Source organism: Dioscorea cayenensis, chromosome 9, assembly GCF_009730915.1.
Source record: "Dioscorea cayenensis subsp. rotundata cultivar TDr96_F1 chromosome 9, TDr96_F1_v2_PseudoChromosome.rev07_lg8_w22 25.fasta, whole genome shotgun sequence".
In the NCBI taxonomy this organism is placed as follows: domain Eukaryota; kingdom Viridiplantae; phylum Streptophyta; class Magnoliopsida; order Dioscoreales; family Dioscoreaceae; genus Dioscorea; species Dioscorea cayenensis.
The window spans coordinates 4,331,301-4,349,686 of record NC_052479.1 but is presented as its reverse complement, the minus strand read 5'-3'; the positions used below and the strand labels follow the sequence as shown (position 1 = coordinate 4,349,686).

The following is an 18,386-nucleotide window of genomic DNA, read 5'->3' as shown; positions in this document are numbered from 1 at the left end:
TCAATGGTGTGCTTGGGTTTTCCATTGGTGATGAAGCATCAATTTCAAATATTGATGTGCTTGTGTTTGTTTGCTAGTATTTCTACTTGCTTTTTCTTCCAAATTGATCCCTTGTGTATTGACCGATACAAAATCAGATGTAGATTTGGAAGACTTTGACCAGCTCCATGGTGTATCTTCAAAAAACTTTACATTCCTGTTGATTTTCAACTTCTCAATATTTGGGTCATACAATTTATAGGCCTTGGATTTTTCACAATACCCTATGAATATATACTTGTCTGTTTTGGAGTCCAACTTCTGCCGAAAATGAGAGTCAATAATCACATGTGCAACACATCCAAACACCCAAAGATGTCCAACAGTAGGCTTCTCTCCTTTCAATGCTTCATAAGGCGTATTGTGCTCAACTACACTAGTAGGCGTGCGATTGAGAACATGAACAGCTGCAGCAATGGCCTCCGCCCAAAGTGTTTTGGGAAAGATGCATCTCATTTAGCATAGACTGCGCCATCTCCATGACTATTCGATTTTTTCACTCTACAACGCCATTCTGTTGAGACGAATACAAAGCTGAGAGCTGACGTTGTATGCCATTGAGTTTGCAAAACCTCGCAAATCCTTGGAGATGAATTCACCACCTCTATCTATTCAGAGGATTTTCAAGAAGCAATCTAACTGTTTTTCAATTAATCTTTTGAAGTTTTTGAAACATTTTAGTGCATCATCCTTGTATGTAATAAAATATGCCCAGCTATAACGTGAATGATCATCAGTAAGTAGGAAAACATACCTGCTTCCTCCCAAAGATTTAATTTACATAGGACCCATGATATATGCATGAATTAACTCCAAAGGAAACTTAGCAAGCCTCACTTGTCCCTTCGAAAATGGCAATTGAATTTGCTTACCGAGCGAGCAACCTTTACAAGGTCTGATTGATGTAATGCTTGGTAAACCTTCAACTAGATTCTTGTCCTTTAGTAACTATAAACTTCCATTATTTAAATGTCTGAATCTCCGGTGCCATAGTTTGGATTCTTCTTCAACACCAATAACAGCTTGTGCCGACTCTAAGTTGCTAATATCCAAAGGAAAGAGTCTTCGTGTAGTCATGCATACCCGAGCAAACAAGGTGTTTGTGTTCTTGTGTATTATATGGCACTCTCCATCATCGAAATCCACTTTATACCCTGATGACATCAACTGGCCAACGCCGAGAAGATTGTGTGCCAGTTGTGGAACAAACTGCACATCACTAAAAAATATTCATCTTTCCAGTGATTGATCTGAATGAGATGGTGCCCACAGCTGCAACCTTTAACACTTTTCCATTTCCCAATCTAACCGTTTGTTGGGAGACATCTTTCAGATCGGTGGAAAGTCCTTTATTGCCTGACATGTGGTTCGAGCAACCACTGTCAATGAGCCAAGTTTCACCAGTGTTTTCTCTAGAGTTTTTAGCAACCATAAAGAGCAAGCTTTCTTCTTCTCCTTCTTGAGTTTCTTCGGCAACATTTGCTTCCTTCTCAGTATTGTACCAACACTAAGCTTTAGTGTGCCCATACTTTTTACATACAAAGCATTGTATGTTTGGTCTTTGATGTTGCCTTGAGCTGTCGCCTTTGAAGATATTGTCTTCGGTTCTTCCTCTTCCTCGTCCACAAAAATGACCAGTGAAGAGACTGCGCCCACGGCCCCTTCCTCTTCGGCCTCCAGTATTTACTGGAAAATTAGTAGCTGCTTGAAAGGCAGCCTCTTCTTCTGGTTCAGCAGAAATATGAAGGATTGCTTCATGACTCTTGAGTGAGCCACTCAACTCCTCCATAGTGGGCTTGCTTAGATCCTTTGCTTCCACAATATATGAGACAACATGTTTAAAATCATGTGTAAGACTTCTCAAGATCTTTGCGACAACCATATGCTCCAGTACATCTTCACCAAGCATCCTTATTTGATAAACAACATCTAAAACCCAGTTGATGTAATCTGGTATTTTCTCACCGTTTTTCATTTTGATTGCTTCCAGTTTCTCCCGAAGTGAATATAATTTTATTGAGAGAATCTTTGTATTCCCTTGATGTTCGGTATTCAGTATATCCCATGCCTACTTAGCCGTGGTTGCTTCTGCTATCCGGATGAGAACGCATTTATCCAGACCTTGTTGTATGAGATAAAGTGCGCTTGCATCTTTTGCCTGAAGCTCCTCCACCTCCTTTTCTTCACCTTTGTCACTAAAACCATTTTCAACTATATTCCACAACTTCTTTGAACGAAACAATGTTTTCATTTTTAGGCTCCATAGATTGAAGTTGTCTCCTTTAAACAGAGGAACTAGTGTGGTGGAGGTGGAGGTGGAACTGTCATCCACCATGGATTCTGGTGGCTCTGATACCACTGTAGAGTTGGGCTTTAGACACTAATTAGAGATCACAAAGTAGAGAGAAGGAAAGGTTTCATAAGAGAAGAAAAACTATCATTGAATATTTAGATACAACACCACATTACAAACCACAACGTTTTTCAAAAAAAAATAAGGCAGAAAACTCAAAACATTCCAACAAAGCTAACTAATAACAACATAACATTAACCAGTCACATGAGTCATTGGGATTCCACATCATCCAATCAGCTTGAGCTTGTTGACTCCAATACAGTAACCACCACTCAAATGTAATTCTTTTATTCTGAGTAGATTTTGCAGGCAATTAGAGGAAAATTTGGCACTGCATTTCAAAAGATCAGTCAAGTTTTCCAAATGAGCCAGACACATGCTGTAATCACTGACTTCGTAAACATAGAGGTGTTAGCATGAAAATCTGTCAGGCATGACCCAGATGAAATGCCCAAAAGATTACTAAGTTAATTACTATGTAATATGATTTATCAATCATATATGATTATCATAAATTATCACAATATTCCTGAGCACATAGCATTCTTGATTACATTTCCATGGTAATCTCATTACTTGAAAAAATATCATTACCATGAACCAAAAAACTAAAATAAGAGAGAGAACTCTCATCACATTCTTCCATACCCATTCACAAAATTCCAAATTAAACACATCCATTTAACTATGGCACTCTGAACACTTAATTCAAGCTGTTATTATCAATTCATAACTGAAATAATGCATTTAAAGAACAACAATGTTCTTGAAGTTCCTGATGAATTTACAAATGTATGGTATTCAAGTATATTTATTCAAAGAACTCCTCGTAGATCCAAACTCTTATTCCGTGTCATTTGCTTGGTGTGCTCAGCATCAGGAAGATAAATCTAGTGCACTCTGGACTTGCTCCTTCACCCGAAGTGGTTTGTTCTTAATTTGTTTTGACATTCAAACAACGACCAAAGTTAGGATAAAATTCAAGTTAATATTTTTCACTATAACGATAGTAGTAATAATAATTTACACATAGCATTGAATCATCTTGTCTAGGATAGTTAATTATGTCTGGTACTAAATCTAAAACGAAGGATTAATTTTGATTATCAAAGTTAAGTTGTTTGAAAGAGAAAAAGATTAGTTTTGTGAGTCTGGGAATATATGAGGTTAGGCAATAAGTTTGGAAGAATATTAATCTGGTGATTCTTAAGATGAAATACACATAGAGTTCTATCTAATGACCTTCACATAAATAAATAAATAAATAAAATAGGTAATTAAGTAATTAATTAAAAATCAATAGTTAAAATCTTAAAAGTGTCGGATTGGATTAGGAATGATATTTGGCTTGTTAGGTGCGTATATACATAGACTTGTCTATATGAACTTAGTTTTCGAGACAAGACTTTTAACAATTATAAATTGATAGGACGAAGGAAAGTTTAAGTCACCTTTATAGGGTACAATGCCATTTGGGCAACGCCACATTTGCCAGCAGGATTATTAACATTTCGTTCTAGCCTTAGATACCCTGCTTCTCCCCAAAAATCTCCCCATGAGTTTTTAATGAGCCAATAATCTTGAGTACCTTCGGTACCATAGCCAATTAAAGTCACAGCGTGATCCAACTTTGTCCCGCAATACTTAGTGAATACTCCCTGCAAATAAAAATTTCTTATGCATTAAAATTTATAGAAATTGCAAAGTAAACTCACAAGCAAACTATTTGACAACAAAAGGCAATTTATAATTTCTTTTGCTAAGGGGCTATACTTTTACAACTAATTATTTAGATATTCATTCAATAACATTATGTAATCTTGTAATTGTGCAAATAATTGTGCATTAATGCTATTTATAATAATAATGCTAAAAATACTACGTCATAATCATCAAAAACAACAACAATAATAATAATAATAGTTTTCAATAAGCTAAAATTAATGTTTAGAATCTCACCGATCCATACAACTTGAAAGCCCTTTCATAACCTTCGACAGCACCTGCAATAGGTTGTCTGGCAACATGTGTTTTTAGGATTTTCTCGTTATTGCTAGGAATCCATTTATACCCATCAATTGTAACAACTTTGTTGCTTTCCTACAGCAGAAAGAAGACATGAAAACAAACATGTTAACAGAATTACAGATATATATATATATATATATCGCAAGAAATTGTTGCAAAGTATGGCCAAACCTTGGTTGTGTTACACTTTGAATAAACAGCAGTGTAAGGATAGTCTTGTCTGGTGTCAATGCCCCCATTTCTCAAAATGTATTCCATGGGTTTGTCAAGGTAATACGGATCACAACTTAAACGTTCACAATCTACCAGCTGTTGTTCTGATAATGATATCACATCTCCCGTGACAATTTGGATTATACCTTCAATTGCTGCAACAGCCGTGACAGCCCAACAACTAACTGTACATAAAAATAGTATGAATTAAAAAAATCACGAGTATAAATTACAAGTATAAATAAAAAAAAAAATCTTTCTTTCTGGAAAACACTGAAAAAAAAAAAGACCTCAAACATATACAGGAGTAAACATACAGCACTCATCTTATCTTTTACAAAATGAACTATTAATTATCTATCTCATTCAGATTATTAATGATGCAAGCATTTTGTGCATTAGCTCAATTAGTATACTTGATTATAACAGTTCGTTTCTCAGGGAAAATAAAAACAGTGCATCTTTTTGTATTTACTCTAGAAACTAATACTTCAGCAAAATTTTACAAAAAAAAAAACAATAAAAGGCTTTTTGGTTTTCTGAATAAAAGAAGATTTATCTACATTTAACTCAAAAAAATTCTAAAAAAAATAAAGATGTATTTATTGAAAATAAATACTACTTACAGCAACCACCCTGGTTCCTCACAGGTTGAACAGCACCTAAATCTCTCCAGTCAATAGAATCCGGGACTGCGTCGACAGTCTCATTGAAATTGTACTCATCACTCCCATTTCCATTATTATCAATCATGTCTATTCTAGAGGGTGTCGGTAAAGTTCCAAGATAAGTGGCTCTATACTCTTCATCAGTGATGTCCGCAAAAACATTAAGAGCAAGAGTGAACGTATGATTGCCTGAATTGTGTTCGTCGATATATTTAAGGTTATCTTTAAATATGTCATACCTCTTCTCCTTTTCGGCTAAGTCCAGGTAAGACTTATTGAGTTTTACCAGCCAACCTTCAAAAAGGAGACTAATTTCGTATTCAGATCGAACAGGGACCAGTGAAGAAGAGGAGTATAACAAGAATAGGGAGAAGATGGAGATGAACAGTAGTACTACATGAATATGAGAAGTCATTGGAGTTGATTAGGGTTGGAGAGTTGAGATCATTTTGCATGTTTAAATAGATGTAAGAGGCCTCTAGCTATAGGATTCCCCAAGGCATCCTGTAATCCACTGTGCATGCATGCATGCATCCATGGAAATTGAAGAATTTGTGATTGGATTTCTCCCAACTAATTAAAAATGGGTTTTCATAGCAAGCATTAGTGGCATAAAATTCAATTTTAAGCAATGGCAATTCATTTAGTGTATTTAGCATATATGATCATAAAAACTTGGATAAATCCAATAATATTGATGATTGTACTTACTGTTCTTCTTAGCATATCCCAGATGGAAGTCAGATGTGATAATAGAGCATCTTTCACAAGAACAATGTTGAGTGCTTTTGTTCATTTTTTGATTTATATGTAGATTACTTGTATAAAAGTCATTAAGAGAAAATATTAGGAATCAGTTTGGAGGAGATATATTGATGTTTTGAAATGATTAAGGATAGTTTAGAACCATGGGGAGGTATTAACACAATGAACTTCAAGAGACTAAAACAGAAGAGCACGTTTAGATAATACCCTTTAACAATAATTGTCCTCGATGTACTAGACATATTATGTATGAATCCACATCATAAAAAAATAAAATAAAATAAAATTAACTAGAATTCATTCAATTAAATGGCATAAGAAACAAGGTTTTACTAGACAGACTAAAACTAACGTAGCCTAACTTCAGAAGCCATCACTGGTTTTACTCCTCATATTTATGCATCAAAAAGATAAATTATAAAAAGAAACAAGTTATATACCTTTCCCCGATATATATGTACAGCACTAGTGGATTCATGTAACTTTTCTTTGTATTAAATAAATAAATACATAAAAGAACATGAAAGACAGAGATTTAGAATAAATTAAATCATCTTGAGATGATTATAAACTGATCAATTAGATCATGATCAACTGACATTTAAGGTCGATAATCTTATGGCACAATCTTAAATATGTGTCCTTAATTATAGCATGCATTATTACATATGAATCAAAAAAAAAAATTTTTTTTTTTTTTTTGATAAAAGTGGATAAACCACTGATTTATTCAAAAAGTGAAAAAGCCGAAAATAACAACAGACGACTAAGACAAACCAGAAAAAGGAAAGAACAGAGGAGAGAGAAAAGAGGAGAATGCAACACCAGCGGTGTAACAGAACAATACAACGAAAAAAAAGATCCATAACCAGGAGCTAAGGAGACGAAGTCCACCAAGAGACAGTAGAGGTCTGCTCAGCCGGGGTTCTTGGGGCGATATTGGACATATGAATCATTTAAACAAAACATTATTAAAATCAATAAGGGCTTCTTGGGGGCCATATTGGACAAATGGAGTACTTATTATTTAATATGTTGAAATTTTTTTAAATCATACTCAACAATTAATAATATTCTTCCCACAAAAATTTCATACCTTATCACATGTGCCCACAATCTTTCACTAATAATTTTATAGTTGACCATAACAAATCTAATAAATTAATTTTTATTGAAAAAAAAAAATCTAACAGTAACTATAAAGGCGGTCTTTTGTTTTATTCCTTATTATGTATATATGCTTACATTCTCCTATTGATACTTCCATTCATTGTTTCATGTGCCCACAAACTTTTATCTCTATGACTCTACCATGTCCACGTATCTTTTTAGATGTACATATATATATATATATATATATATAACTTTGTTTTAGAGGGGCATGACACTAATCATCTAGTTGTTCAGGGGTATGTATGTCTATGAAATGATTATTTTATATGTTCTTCAATATAACTAGTAAAAAGACAAACAAACAAACATTTTGGAAGCTTCTAAGCCTTGACAAGGAATTCAAAGTGCAAATAACTGAGAATCTAGAACTATAAAAAATAAAATAAAATAAATACTCTTTAGTTTTGGAAAAAGTAATGGAATTTTTTATAAAATACTCTTTCCGTTCTTTTTTATTTATCATGTTTTGGAGCTCTTCTTTGTTCCTTTTTATTTGTCAGATTACAAATTTTGTGCAACATTAAATAATTTGTTTTTTTTTTTCAAATTTACCCATTAATTTAATGTACTTGTACAATTTTCAATAAATCACAATCAACTAAGCATTAAATCATATACCCTCACTTGAGTGGAGTTTTTTTAATAAGGGTAGTTTTGGAAAGTAATGAAATTTTTATAAAAATATAGATAACTAACTTTTAACAAAAAATTTTTAATAGGTGTGAATTAGGTAAATGTGACGAAAAGAAAAACGGAAGGAGTATATACTCCCTTTATTCTTTTTTATCTGAATTTTTTATAAAATACTCTTTCCGTTCTTTTTTATTTATCATGTTTTGGAGCTCTTCTTTGTTCCTTTTTATTTGTCAGATTACAAATTTTGTGCAACATTAAATATTTTATTTTTTTTTCAAATTTACCCATTAATTTAATGTACTTGTACAATTTTTAATAAATCACAATCAACTAAGCATTAAATCATATACCCCACTTAGTGGAGTTTTTAATAAGGGTAGTTTTGGAAAGTAATGAAATTTTTTATAAAATATAGATAACTAACTTTAACAAAAAATTTTAATAGGTGTGAATTAGGTAAATGTGACAAGTAAAAAAAACGGAAGGAGTATATACTCCCTTTATTCTTTTTTATCTGTCGTGGTTTACCTAATCTCACGTACTAAAATTTTATAAAACATTAGTTATTTTTCCAAAATTATCCTTAATTTATATCTTCACATTTCTCTCAAAGAATTGTATAGAGTGTTAAGGATAATTTTGAAAAAAAATAATAATAAATATTTATTGCTGTTAGAAAATAACAGATAAAAAAAAATAATATGGATTTGTGACAAATAATAAGAAACAAAGGGACTATAAGAATTGTATGAAAGCATATGAATTTGTGACAGATAAAAAAGAACTGAGAGAGTATAAGAATTATATGAGTGTATACAATAATGCAAACTAGTGAAAATAAAAACAAAATCAAACACAAGAAATTTTCCCTGAAAACAGTAATAAATTTTATAAATAATTTAATTCAAAACAAAATAACAATTGCAACAATTTTCATGGTGGCCAGCTCATTCACTGGCTGTGACAATTAATGTTACAAAAATAAAGAAAGAAACTCGAATTTTCCCACTGACTTTAATGTTTCTCAAATCAATTTCCATCGCTTCCCTGCGCTCATTGAGATACCCTGCAAGTCACTATCCTGAAAATGAACAATAATCCCACATTCTACAGCACAGCTAAGAACTCCACTTACAATGAGAGCAGTTCCATAATCCATATTGATGACATATATTGTGGATGGGTAAATCCTGATTAACATCCACATGCTTTCCAAAATAAACAAAATGAGGAACTGCATGCAAGACAAGAATTTTTACAGCAAAATCAAGCAAAACCAGGAAGGCATTTTTTGCGTTCCTTTCACATACATAGATCAAGTTGTCGCACTAGTGTTTCGCCATGATATAAACTATTAACATAAAACATCGGTTTGATTTGGAACTACTCTCTATTCAGTGATTTCTCCTTCCTCTAATTTTTCATATAGATTTTCATTTTGGTTATCTTCACCTTCAGAGGAACTTGCACTTCCACCATTGTCCCCATCACTCTCACAACCATCAATAGGTCCAGACTCTACATCATCTACAGCAGTATCAAGTTCATCAATCCTCTCATTTTCGTTTTTTCCAGAGGCAGGAGTGCTTTCTAGTCCATTCAGAAGTGTATCTGTCTCAACAGCAGCCACATTCTCGCTGTCTGGATCTTTTATTGTGATAACTGGAAATTCCAGAGGTTTCTCTGGCCAATGTTCGAAGAAAGAATTCATGACCATGAACCTGAAAACCTGTAAAAGCTTGCTCTTGTCTTTCTTAATCTCTTTGCTTAGAAGTTTCTGCAGAAGTGTTGGTTCTCTTATTTTAGAAGGGTTTTTCGATGTGCCATCATTTGCGAACTTAGGCCTTTTACCACATGGCTTATCTTGGTAGTGATTGTTTCGCCGTTTGTTGTCATTCCTCTGCAGTCTACCTCTTGCATTCCAGCTCTTTCTTCCATGTCGGAAATCCTTTCGATCCGCTTTTGAATTAGAGACAAGGTTTTCAGAATCAGAGAGATAACTAGAAGGAACTTCAGCAACTTCCACACCTAACTTTGCCTGCTGGGCTAAGATTTCTTTAAGTTGCTGCAATAAAAGTGCAATAAGAAATCAAACCAAGAAACATGACCTGGGCATTTTTATCTTTGATGCAATAATGGAGGGAATATGCTATTCACAATAAAGAATGATAATCAAAATTATAAGAATCAGGTAACAAGTAGCCTCCCCAAATAGCTTTGAGAGCAAAATTTGACAGCAGGAAAAGATATCGGATTACCTGACGACGCAATTTAGCATCATCTCCATCTGCATCTTCAACATTTTTAACATTTCCTGCCAACTTCTGAAGCACCAAAAATTTAGTTAATGAACTCTTATGACAACTTGGAATATGGCTGAACAATACTACAAAACCTTAGCAATGTTGGCATTGGTGGGGAAGTTCTTCCTGCGTGCTTCACGCCATGCTTTGATTTCATTCTCAGTATAGTTTATAGGAATTGGCCTTCAGAAGAAGCAGAGGAAAGAAGAAAGTGCAGTGAAGAAGGATGTAACACAAAAAGGGTCTCATAAATGATAAATCTGAGCAGCTGAAAGTATGTATCATGCGCAATGTAAAAATTATGATTGGTTATACATGTTCATTAATTTAAAATTTTAAATTAAATAATGCATGCTCAAAAACTGAACAGTTGGTCATATATCACATGGATATCCATGAATATGACAAGAAGTACAATGGCTTTTCAAAATTTGCGTTGAGTAAGAAATAAATGTCATTCCTAGTAAACCAAGAAGGCTCAATTGAAAATAAAGGCTTTAAAAAGCAAGCAAATTAGGGTTGTGAGAATCTCGAGATAGATTGGACCACAAGCTGGACGATGATAAGAGACACATATTAGAAGTCTGGACAACTCTCCTAAACAAGATGCATAATTGATTTATACAGTTAGATATGCAAGTATTCTTTCTCTGTTATGGCAGAAATATGACATTTAAAATATTTTCATAGCTTTTTTCCTTTCTCATCAATCAAATCAACCATTACCTTTTGCATTCAATTGGAGCTTGCTTGCTGCCCTTGTTAAACTGATGGTTTCTTTCTTTCCAATTTTGTTGGCCTATCAATAGCAAAGTAGATTAAACTACTGAAAATAATCACAAACCCAATAAAACTCATCTGATCAAACTTTGGTATATGGTGCCTTATTATTGTCTGATTAAAAATTTATGAGCTTTGGCTCAATTTTTAGTTTCTTTACTAATTTATATATAATTAGTAATCAAAATCCAGATACGAAATGAGAGCTGCTTCACATTTTTATTTTCAATTCATAGCAGCAAAAGTGCTCATCTAACAGATTGATCAAATTGGCATTTAGAACAAACACATTAAACCCTAAAATTCGTCTAAAATTTCTCCAGTACCTATACTTTCATGATTTCCCGATTCAAACCTTAATAATTATTGAAACCCCTTGGCATATACTAACGCAATCAACAAATGACACTACCAGCTTTTCTGATGAAGGGTCAAAATTTCAAAGGTTGGTTAAGAAAGGTTCAAATCAAGTGAAACAAAACTGGATAGATTTAATGGAAATGTCAATGAAATTCAAATATGATTGTTATATATATTATACAGTGAATATGTATTTTGAAGAGTATAAAAATTACTTAAATTAAAGCAAAAAAAATGTAATGAAGTAAACTATAAGGAGGGCAGAATTTTATGTGGCCACTTATGTTGGCACCATTAGTTTTATATAACAAACAATAAATCAATCACAAAAATTCATTTACATAAAATAAGACTGTCACCAGAAATAAATTAGTTGTGGCAATGCAAATTAAATACCTTGTCCACCATTTTTAGCAAAAGGCCTGACTCCCCCCTTAGCATATATACCATGATGGAATTGGGATTTCTGAAATCTGCAGATTTTGTGTTCAACTGCAAGCGTTTAGTAGGACATAAAAAAGAATGAAGCAAATGAAGAATATAGGCATGCCTCATTTGTGTTGCTTCTCTCTCCCCGGATCTATGGAAAGTTTTTGTGAAATTATTGTTTGAAGAACTTTCAGTGTTTAAAATACCACTTTCACCATCCTTTACAGGACGGACCTGAAATACCAATTAACTGATGGAACTGAGCAAAGAGATGTATAACGTACAAGAGAAACAATGAACTCATACAACTAAGAAAAACAAAGGACATACAAGATCATATACTTCACATTCAATTTTTCTTGCAAAGCTCATAGTTATGCATAAAACAACCATGAGAAACTTTGCAAAACCTCAATGAAACTTAAAGCCAACAACAAAAGCAACAAAAATAGACACATTAAATTGAGCATTACCTACACACACCAAATATTTCAAAATAACAGTCTCAGCACAGGAATTGATTACCTGAGGCTGGTAACGTCCACCATTCTGGGGCATCATCCTCCCCCTGCCATGTTGACCTTTCATTGGGCTCCCGGACATCGGGGATCCTGACATCCTACTAGCACCTGAAAATTCTCTCACACCACTCCTCCCCCCACCATGAACACCAGAAAAAGACTGCATTTCATGATTTTTCCCTGGCAACACACCACTAGCACCACCACTACCAAAACTAGAACTACCAACACCAAGACCACCTTGGTGATTCACAATTCCAGAGCTGAAAGGGGGAACCAAAGCAGGGTTTGGTGGGCAAATCTGCCCATTTAACAAACCAACAATCTGATTCAGATTCTGCTGCACAAGGGCAAGAACCTGCTGGTTCTGAAGCGCGTTGTGCATGTTCTGCTGCATTGCCCCAAATTGCGCAGCCATGTTGACAGGCTGAGGGTTCTGAGGATTGGGAAAAGCCGGGGATGGGCAAGGGATTGGCAAGTGAGGGAAGTGATTTGGGTTGAACGGCATGGTCTGCAATTAAAACTCCATCAATGGATAAGAAGTTAGGTTGAGAATCCAAGGAAAAAGTGCAGATTGGGGAGAAGAAGAGAAGAGAAAGGGCTCAATACCTGCTGGGGAGGAGGATTTGAGGGTGTTCCTCGGCCATGAATTTGGTTGAAGAACGGATTCATGCTGGCAAAATTTGGAATTCTTGCGACTTTGGATGGGAAGCCAAGAAAGAAGGGGAGTGTGAGGGTTTTAGGGTGGAAATTGGTAGATAGAACCCCCGGGTTTCTCTAATTAACAGAGGTTGCCCTGACTAAACTTGAAGGGTTAATTGGGAATTTAACTCGGATGACCGATGAAATTATAACTGTGGAATTTTTATATTTTATATTTATTAATTAATAATGAATTTTTAAATATATTTTTGTTAACAAGTAAAATACTAAAATTATGATGTTTGAGAATATTTGATGAAAAGTAATTTGTTTGATCTTTTACAACAATTTTTTAATCCCAAAATTCTATAAGATTTTGGTGATTTTATACGAATCATATGTTAAAAATTTCCCTAATCTAATAAGTGTAAATAATTTTTAATTAATATTTAATAAATAATTAATTGAATATGGAGGATGAATTAGTGAACACATCAATAAGAGTATATATATATATAATAGATAGCTAAACATGTATCGGGGGCAAAAAATCTCCTATTCCAGTGGGATGCATTCTGATAGAGTAAAGATTTCTCGAAATAACCCCTCGCAGAGCGAAGAATGGGGAAAACCCCTTTCACGTCTAGTGGAGCAGGGCACAAGTGAAAATACTCTTCCCGCCCCACTCCCAGTGGGGATCCCCAATTCCCTGTAACCCACAAGATTTCCCAATGACAAAAATAAATTATATATTTTTATTTTATTTATTAAAAACTTAACATAAATTACAATATTATAATTACCAAATATTTGGGTTTTTGAAAAAAAAATATTTTTTTTGATATTTATTATAATATTTTTGTAAATATGATTTTCCAGTTTAATAAAAATTTAATTTAAAACAATTGAGTGTGAAATATAATCCTAACAAATTAAAAAAAGTTTATATATATATATTCTTGATTTAATAATATTTATAAAAAGGTTTACTTCAAATATTACTCATACTCTTAAAACCAAGTCTCTCTCTCTTTTTTTATCCCTCATCATTGGTTTGGCTACCTCTGCTGTTCACTTGTAAGTGTGACATCTTTCCAATCTGCCTTCACTCCTTTTATCATCATACTGAGGGTCATGTTTGGTAGTTTGTAGAGAAAGTAATTACATGCAAAGCTTTTACAAGGAAAAGATTTTTGCATGCAATTACTCTCCCTACAAAGTAAAATTACAATGTTTGGTGTATACAATGAAAATTGTAATTGAATTGCATGCAAACTTAATTTCCCCATTTGGTATAAAGGCATTTGCTATGTAAAGTTATGTTTATTCTCAATATTACCATTAGTTATTTTAGTTATAAAAATGGAATTTTAATAAATCCCTAATGACATACTAACTTAATCCATATAACAATTAACCTTTTCTTTCGTAAAGTATTTTTAGATTTTTTTTAAATATAGTTTTTATATTTTTTTAATACACTAAAAATAATATATAGCTTTAAATCACCATGTGTTCCTCAACATTTGTCCATTATACAATTCTGTTTATTTTAATATTGTCATGATTGATATTACCCAACAAAGCGTTAGAGTTTTTAGAAATAAATAAGAATTTTTATTTGATAAGAGGGTAGTATAGTAATTTAACAATAATCAAAATTTTCCACCCAACCTTATAATCACTTTCACACCATCCCCCATGTGAATCACTTTCTAAGGTCAAAAAAAAAAAGTGATTGCAAAGAGACCAACTATTTTTAAGAAACCAAACGAGTGAAAATGATTCACTCCTATTATTTTATAGGAAAAATTGCTACTTTCACTCATACCAAATGGGCCCGAGTATCTTTTCCTTCCCTAACAATCTCATCTCTTTTTCTTGAGAGTTTCTAAGTGTGTGCCCTACACCATTGATGCATATCTTTGTGGAAAAATTATTTATAATATTATTATAAAAATTAATAATTTTTATTTTATTATGAGTAATTGTAAAATACATTTTTTATCAAAAAATCATATATTTTTATTTTATTTATAAAGAAAATTCTTATAGACATAATTACTTAAAACCTTCAATATTTATTAATGTTTGTTTTTTTACATTTGTCAGAAAATAGTTATTAATATTAATTATATAACTTTGAGTTTAATACAAATTTATTTATTTGTCTTTTTTTCCCGAGGTCGCTTGCTTGGTTGCCTCTACCAATCACTTTTACGCAAGACATCTTTTTGTCCTGCTTCCACTAAAAAAGAATATGGAGTTATGTACAAATCTAGCATGAATTTGTATATGTGTAAAAATAAAAAAATAAAAAAAAAAAGTTGCATTAGTTATGCACTTACCTTCTCTCCATGATGACTACATCTCCAATATTCAAGCCGCATATCGTAGAATACTTCATCGAGCAAGACAGAAAAATTGAGCTTTTAGAAACATAATTAAAATTTTAAAAGAAAAAAAATAAATATTTCAAAAAAAAAATTAAGAGAAAAAATATAAGAGGTGGAAGAGTTAAAAAAAATTAATTCAAAATGAAGAAAAAGAAAACAAAGAAAAATTCGAATTATTCCTTGATATAATCAATAAGGTGAAAGAAAGAGTTTTCAAAGAAGTAATGAACAAAATAAGAACAAAAAGTAGCAAAACAAAAAATCATTTGAGAAGGCTTCACATTAGGAGGAATAGCATTCTGTGAACCAAAGTATGAAGATATAGGATGTCTTTGTGAAAAAGGGTTTGTTATTCTACAAGGATCATTTAATTAAGCCAGATGGAAGATTTAAGATATCCAAGGGGTTCAGTTTAATTTATTAGAATTATTAGAAAATGGTCATGTAGCAAGGATCATTATCATTGATGAAAAGCAAATCAAGTTTCATAGCAAGCATTGGCAACTAGTCCACATCCTACATCTTTAAACACTAAGGGGCCGTTTGGTTGCAAGGAGTGGAATGGAAAAGAGTGAAAGAGTAATGAGAATGACGGAGATTGGAAAAGGAATGAGAATGAAAACTATGTTTGGTTGGAAGGATTGAAGAGGTAGTTTATTGGGAATGAGAAAAGTAAAAAAGGGAAATATGATAAAATGACTATTATGCCCTTTATACAAATGAGTTGTGAGGATTATGTTTTTAAAAAATATTTAAATATTAAAGTAAATTAATTATTATAAATAAATATTTAATTTTAATAAGTCACCAAATCTCAAATTTTTTTTTGTTAACATCAATAATTAGCAAATAATTAACTATAATAATTAATTAATTACCAATTTTAATATACTTTTAAATAAATATATTATGAATAATAATAATTATTTTTTTAGCCGTTAATATTGATTAATTTCCACATTTATTATTAATATTATAATAAATAATTAATTAGCTAATCTATATAATCAATTATAAATTGGAGATATGTATTTACACAAGGGCAATATAGTCATTTCATGAGTAAGGAATCAAGAATCCCCTCATTTTTCTCATGATTGTGAATACCCCTCCACAACCCCTTCACTCCTTCCTCAATCCTCTCCCACTCCCATTACTCCACATCCAAACAAATGCTTTACCCAATGTAAAGAGTCATTCCCACTCCACTACTCCAAACCAAACGCCCCTAAGATTTGGAAGAAGGCTTTTTTAATCTAGAGTTCCTGTTTATCCCACCCAACTTTGACAAGTGTCCATACAACGCCAAATATTATGTCAAGATTACCATGCTCAAACAACAAAGCCTTATCAGCTTTTAATGCATGATGATGAAATTGATTATGTACCTAAATCTAGAGATAACAAATGTGGGGGAGGGGGATCATGCTCTCTTATAACTGCGGAGGTTGTGAGAGTTATAGAAGTGGAACATGGGAAGCTATGAAAGAGGTTAGAATGGAGAGATGAGAAGATTACTCAAAGGCTCATGCATTTATTTATATCTCAAATGGTTACAAACTTCTCTTTATATAGAAGGAGATAATGCTATTATAAAACCATGGATACTTATACTTTTTTTGAAACCACTTGATGTGACAAGCCATGTTACATCATCCTAAAGTAGGAGTTTGGCTACTTTTTATATCTATTACAAAGTATCTTTTGACTACTTTTTACATATTACATTATCTATCACTGACAAAAAAACATAACCCATCACCCACACATACTATGACAGAGGAATGGCCGAAAAAGGTGGTCAGTCTTCAATTATGTTAACAATGTTATGTGTGGTAATAGATAGGGATGGCAATGGGGTAGGGCTGGAGCGGGGCAAGCTTCCACCATCCCTGTCTCTCTTGAACCATCCCACGTCCCTTGCTTGCCTAAATAGTGGTATTCTTAATATATACCACAACCGCTACCACTGATTTTCTTTGCCCCCGCTCCCTATCCAGCCCTGCCAACTTTTTCAAACCTCCAACATGCATTCTTTTCATTAAAAGATAATCTACCATCTTAAAATATGAAAAATCTAGTTTATAGATTCAACAACATAAAAAGCACAATAACTCCAACAGGATGTTTCATCCCAAATGTTGCAATTTGTTTTAAAAAAATATATATAAGAAATCCATTCCAAAGCATAATAAAGCACATCTTCTGAAATCTCTATTTGAATCTAGCTGGCTCCTTTAAATGAAAAATGCTCAGCTCATCAATCCTACAAGAACAAGATGAAAAATAGATGTTTGCATAAATACTATATGATATTTAGAATAAAGAGAAGATAAATAAATTATAAACATACTATACCAAATCAAGAGCAATGGAATTGATATCATCTTCCCCTTCACAATTTGAAACAATGTCCGATGCAACTGAATTTTGATCTAAGTAATAAAGTTAGAAAAAAAAAATTAGAAACACTAAATCATAAATTGAAGTGGTCATAGAGGGGTGTGTACGATAGCATGTACCTTTCAAAAGGTACTCGTCGTCGTGGTATCCCTCCACCTCTACTCCGATTGTTATCACCGGCTGCTAGGTTTATATGAGAAAGAGAAAAGAGAGGAAGAGAGAAGATGGTGAAAGGTGAAAAGGAAATGGAAAGGTTGGGAAAGGCCTGGAAAATGGAAACATTAGATCTATTAAGTTTTATTTTTAAATTTTTATATGTTACTTTTTTTTAACTTATATTTATCTATACATTAAATATTTAAATTTATATAAAAATTGGAATTAATCTTATATTTTATAAGAGTAGGAGAAAAAGTCAAAAACGATGGCTTCTTGATGAAATAACAAAAAAAAACCTACAATAAATATAAGGTTAATTACATAATTTGCTTAAAAGAGGCCTATTTTGAAGCAGTTGTTTAACAAAACCGCCTTGCCCTGATTTTTCAAAAGAAAAAAAAAACCCACCCCGGCCCGCCTTAAAAAAAACGAGCTGAAACCGCAAGGCAAGGTGAGGGTTTGCATCTCTAGTAATAGAGTCTTCTTGTTAAGATTTGAGCATCAAGTCAGTAGTA

The 18,386-nt window shown here is 32.8% G+C and overlaps 3 protein-coding genes across 4 annotated transcripts; all 3 read right to left on the bottom strand.

The window, feature by feature from the left end:
• Positions 1-491: 491 nt before the first annotated feature.
• On the bottom strand, positions 492-2,014 carry LOC120268418. Its single transcript, XM_039275839.1, has 4 exons — positions 1,580-2,014; positions 1,349-1,525; positions 1,123-1,248; positions 492-647 (listed from the first exon to the last, which is right to left on the bottom strand). Exons 1-4 carry the CDS (start codon positions 2,012-2,014, stop codon positions 492-494), a joined length of 894 nt encoding a protein of 297 aa, XP_039131773.1.
• Positions 2,015-3,097: 1,083 nt separating this feature from the next.
• On the bottom strand, positions 3,098-5,719 carry LOC120268417 (zingipain-2-like). The gene is made up of 5 exons (XM_039275838.1): positions 5,263-5,719; positions 4,595-4,821; positions 4,355-4,495; positions 3,847-4,053; positions 3,098-3,328 (listed from the first exon to the last, which is right to left on the bottom strand). Exons 1-5 carry the CDS (start codon positions 5,717-5,719, stop codon positions 3,272-3,274), a joined length of 1,089 nt encoding a protein of 362 aa, XP_039131772.1. The 3' UTR covers positions 3,098-3,271.
• Positions 5,720-9,113: 3,394 nt separating this feature from the next.
• LOC120269015 lies at positions 9,114-13,036 on the bottom strand. Of its 2 annotated transcripts, XM_039276306.1 has the most exons (9): positions 12,881-13,036; positions 12,276-12,782; positions 11,872-11,984; positions 11,718-11,794; positions 10,908-10,980; positions 10,274-10,364; positions 10,137-10,202; positions 9,907-9,943; positions 9,114-9,837 (listed from the first exon to the last, which is right to left on the bottom strand). In XM_039276306.1, exons 1-9 carry the CDS (start codon positions 12,941-12,943, stop codon positions 9,269-9,271), a joined length of 1,596 nt encoding a protein of 531 aa, XP_039132240.1. In that variant the 5' UTR covers positions 12,944-13,036; the 3' UTR covers positions 9,114-9,268. The 2 variants fall into 2 exon arrangements, with proteins under 2 accessions (XP_039132240.1, XP_039132239.1); XM_039276305.1 differs by having other exon boundaries at positions 9,114-9,943.
• Positions 13,037-18,386: the final 5,350 nt, after the last annotated feature.

Bases quoted from the DNA above. Each gene is read 5' to 3' on its own strand.
- LOC120268417 (XM_039275838.1), bottom strand. From the start codon at position 5,719: ATGACTTCTCATATTCATGTAGTACTACTGTTCATCTCCATCTTCTCC. The intron at 4,054-4,354 runs GTGAGATTCTAA...TTTTATTTGCAG, and splicing joins CTTTCAAGTTGTATGGATCG to GGAGTATTCACTAAGTATTG. The intron at 3,329-3,846 runs GTGACTTAAACT...AAACAAATTAAG, and splicing joins TGGCATTGTACCCTATAAAG to AACAAACCACTTCGGGTGAA.
- LOC120269015 (XM_039276305.1), bottom strand. From the start codon at position 12,943: ATGAATCCGTTCTTCAACCAAATTCATGGCCGAGGAACACCCTCAAAT. The intron at 10,981-11,717 runs GTATTTAATTTG...TGCTATTGATAG, and splicing joins TGCTAAAAATGGTGGACAAG to GCCAACAAAATTGGAAAGAA. The intron at 10,203-10,273 runs GTTTTGTAGTAT...TTGGTGCTTCAG, and splicing joins CCAATGCCAACATTGCTAAG to AAGTTGGCAGGAAATGTTAA.
- LOC120268418 (XM_039275839.1), bottom strand. From the start codon at position 2,014: ATGAAAAACGGTGAGAAAATACCAGATTACATCAACTGGGTTTTAGAT. The intron at 1,526-1,579 runs GTATGTAAAAAG...AATACTGAGAAG, and splicing joins GACCAAACATACAATGCTTT to GAAGCAAATGTTGCCGAAGA. The intron at 1,249-1,348 runs GTTAGATTGGGA...AGTGATGTGCAG, and splicing joins AAGATGTCTCCCAACAAACG to TTTGTTCCACAACTGGCACA.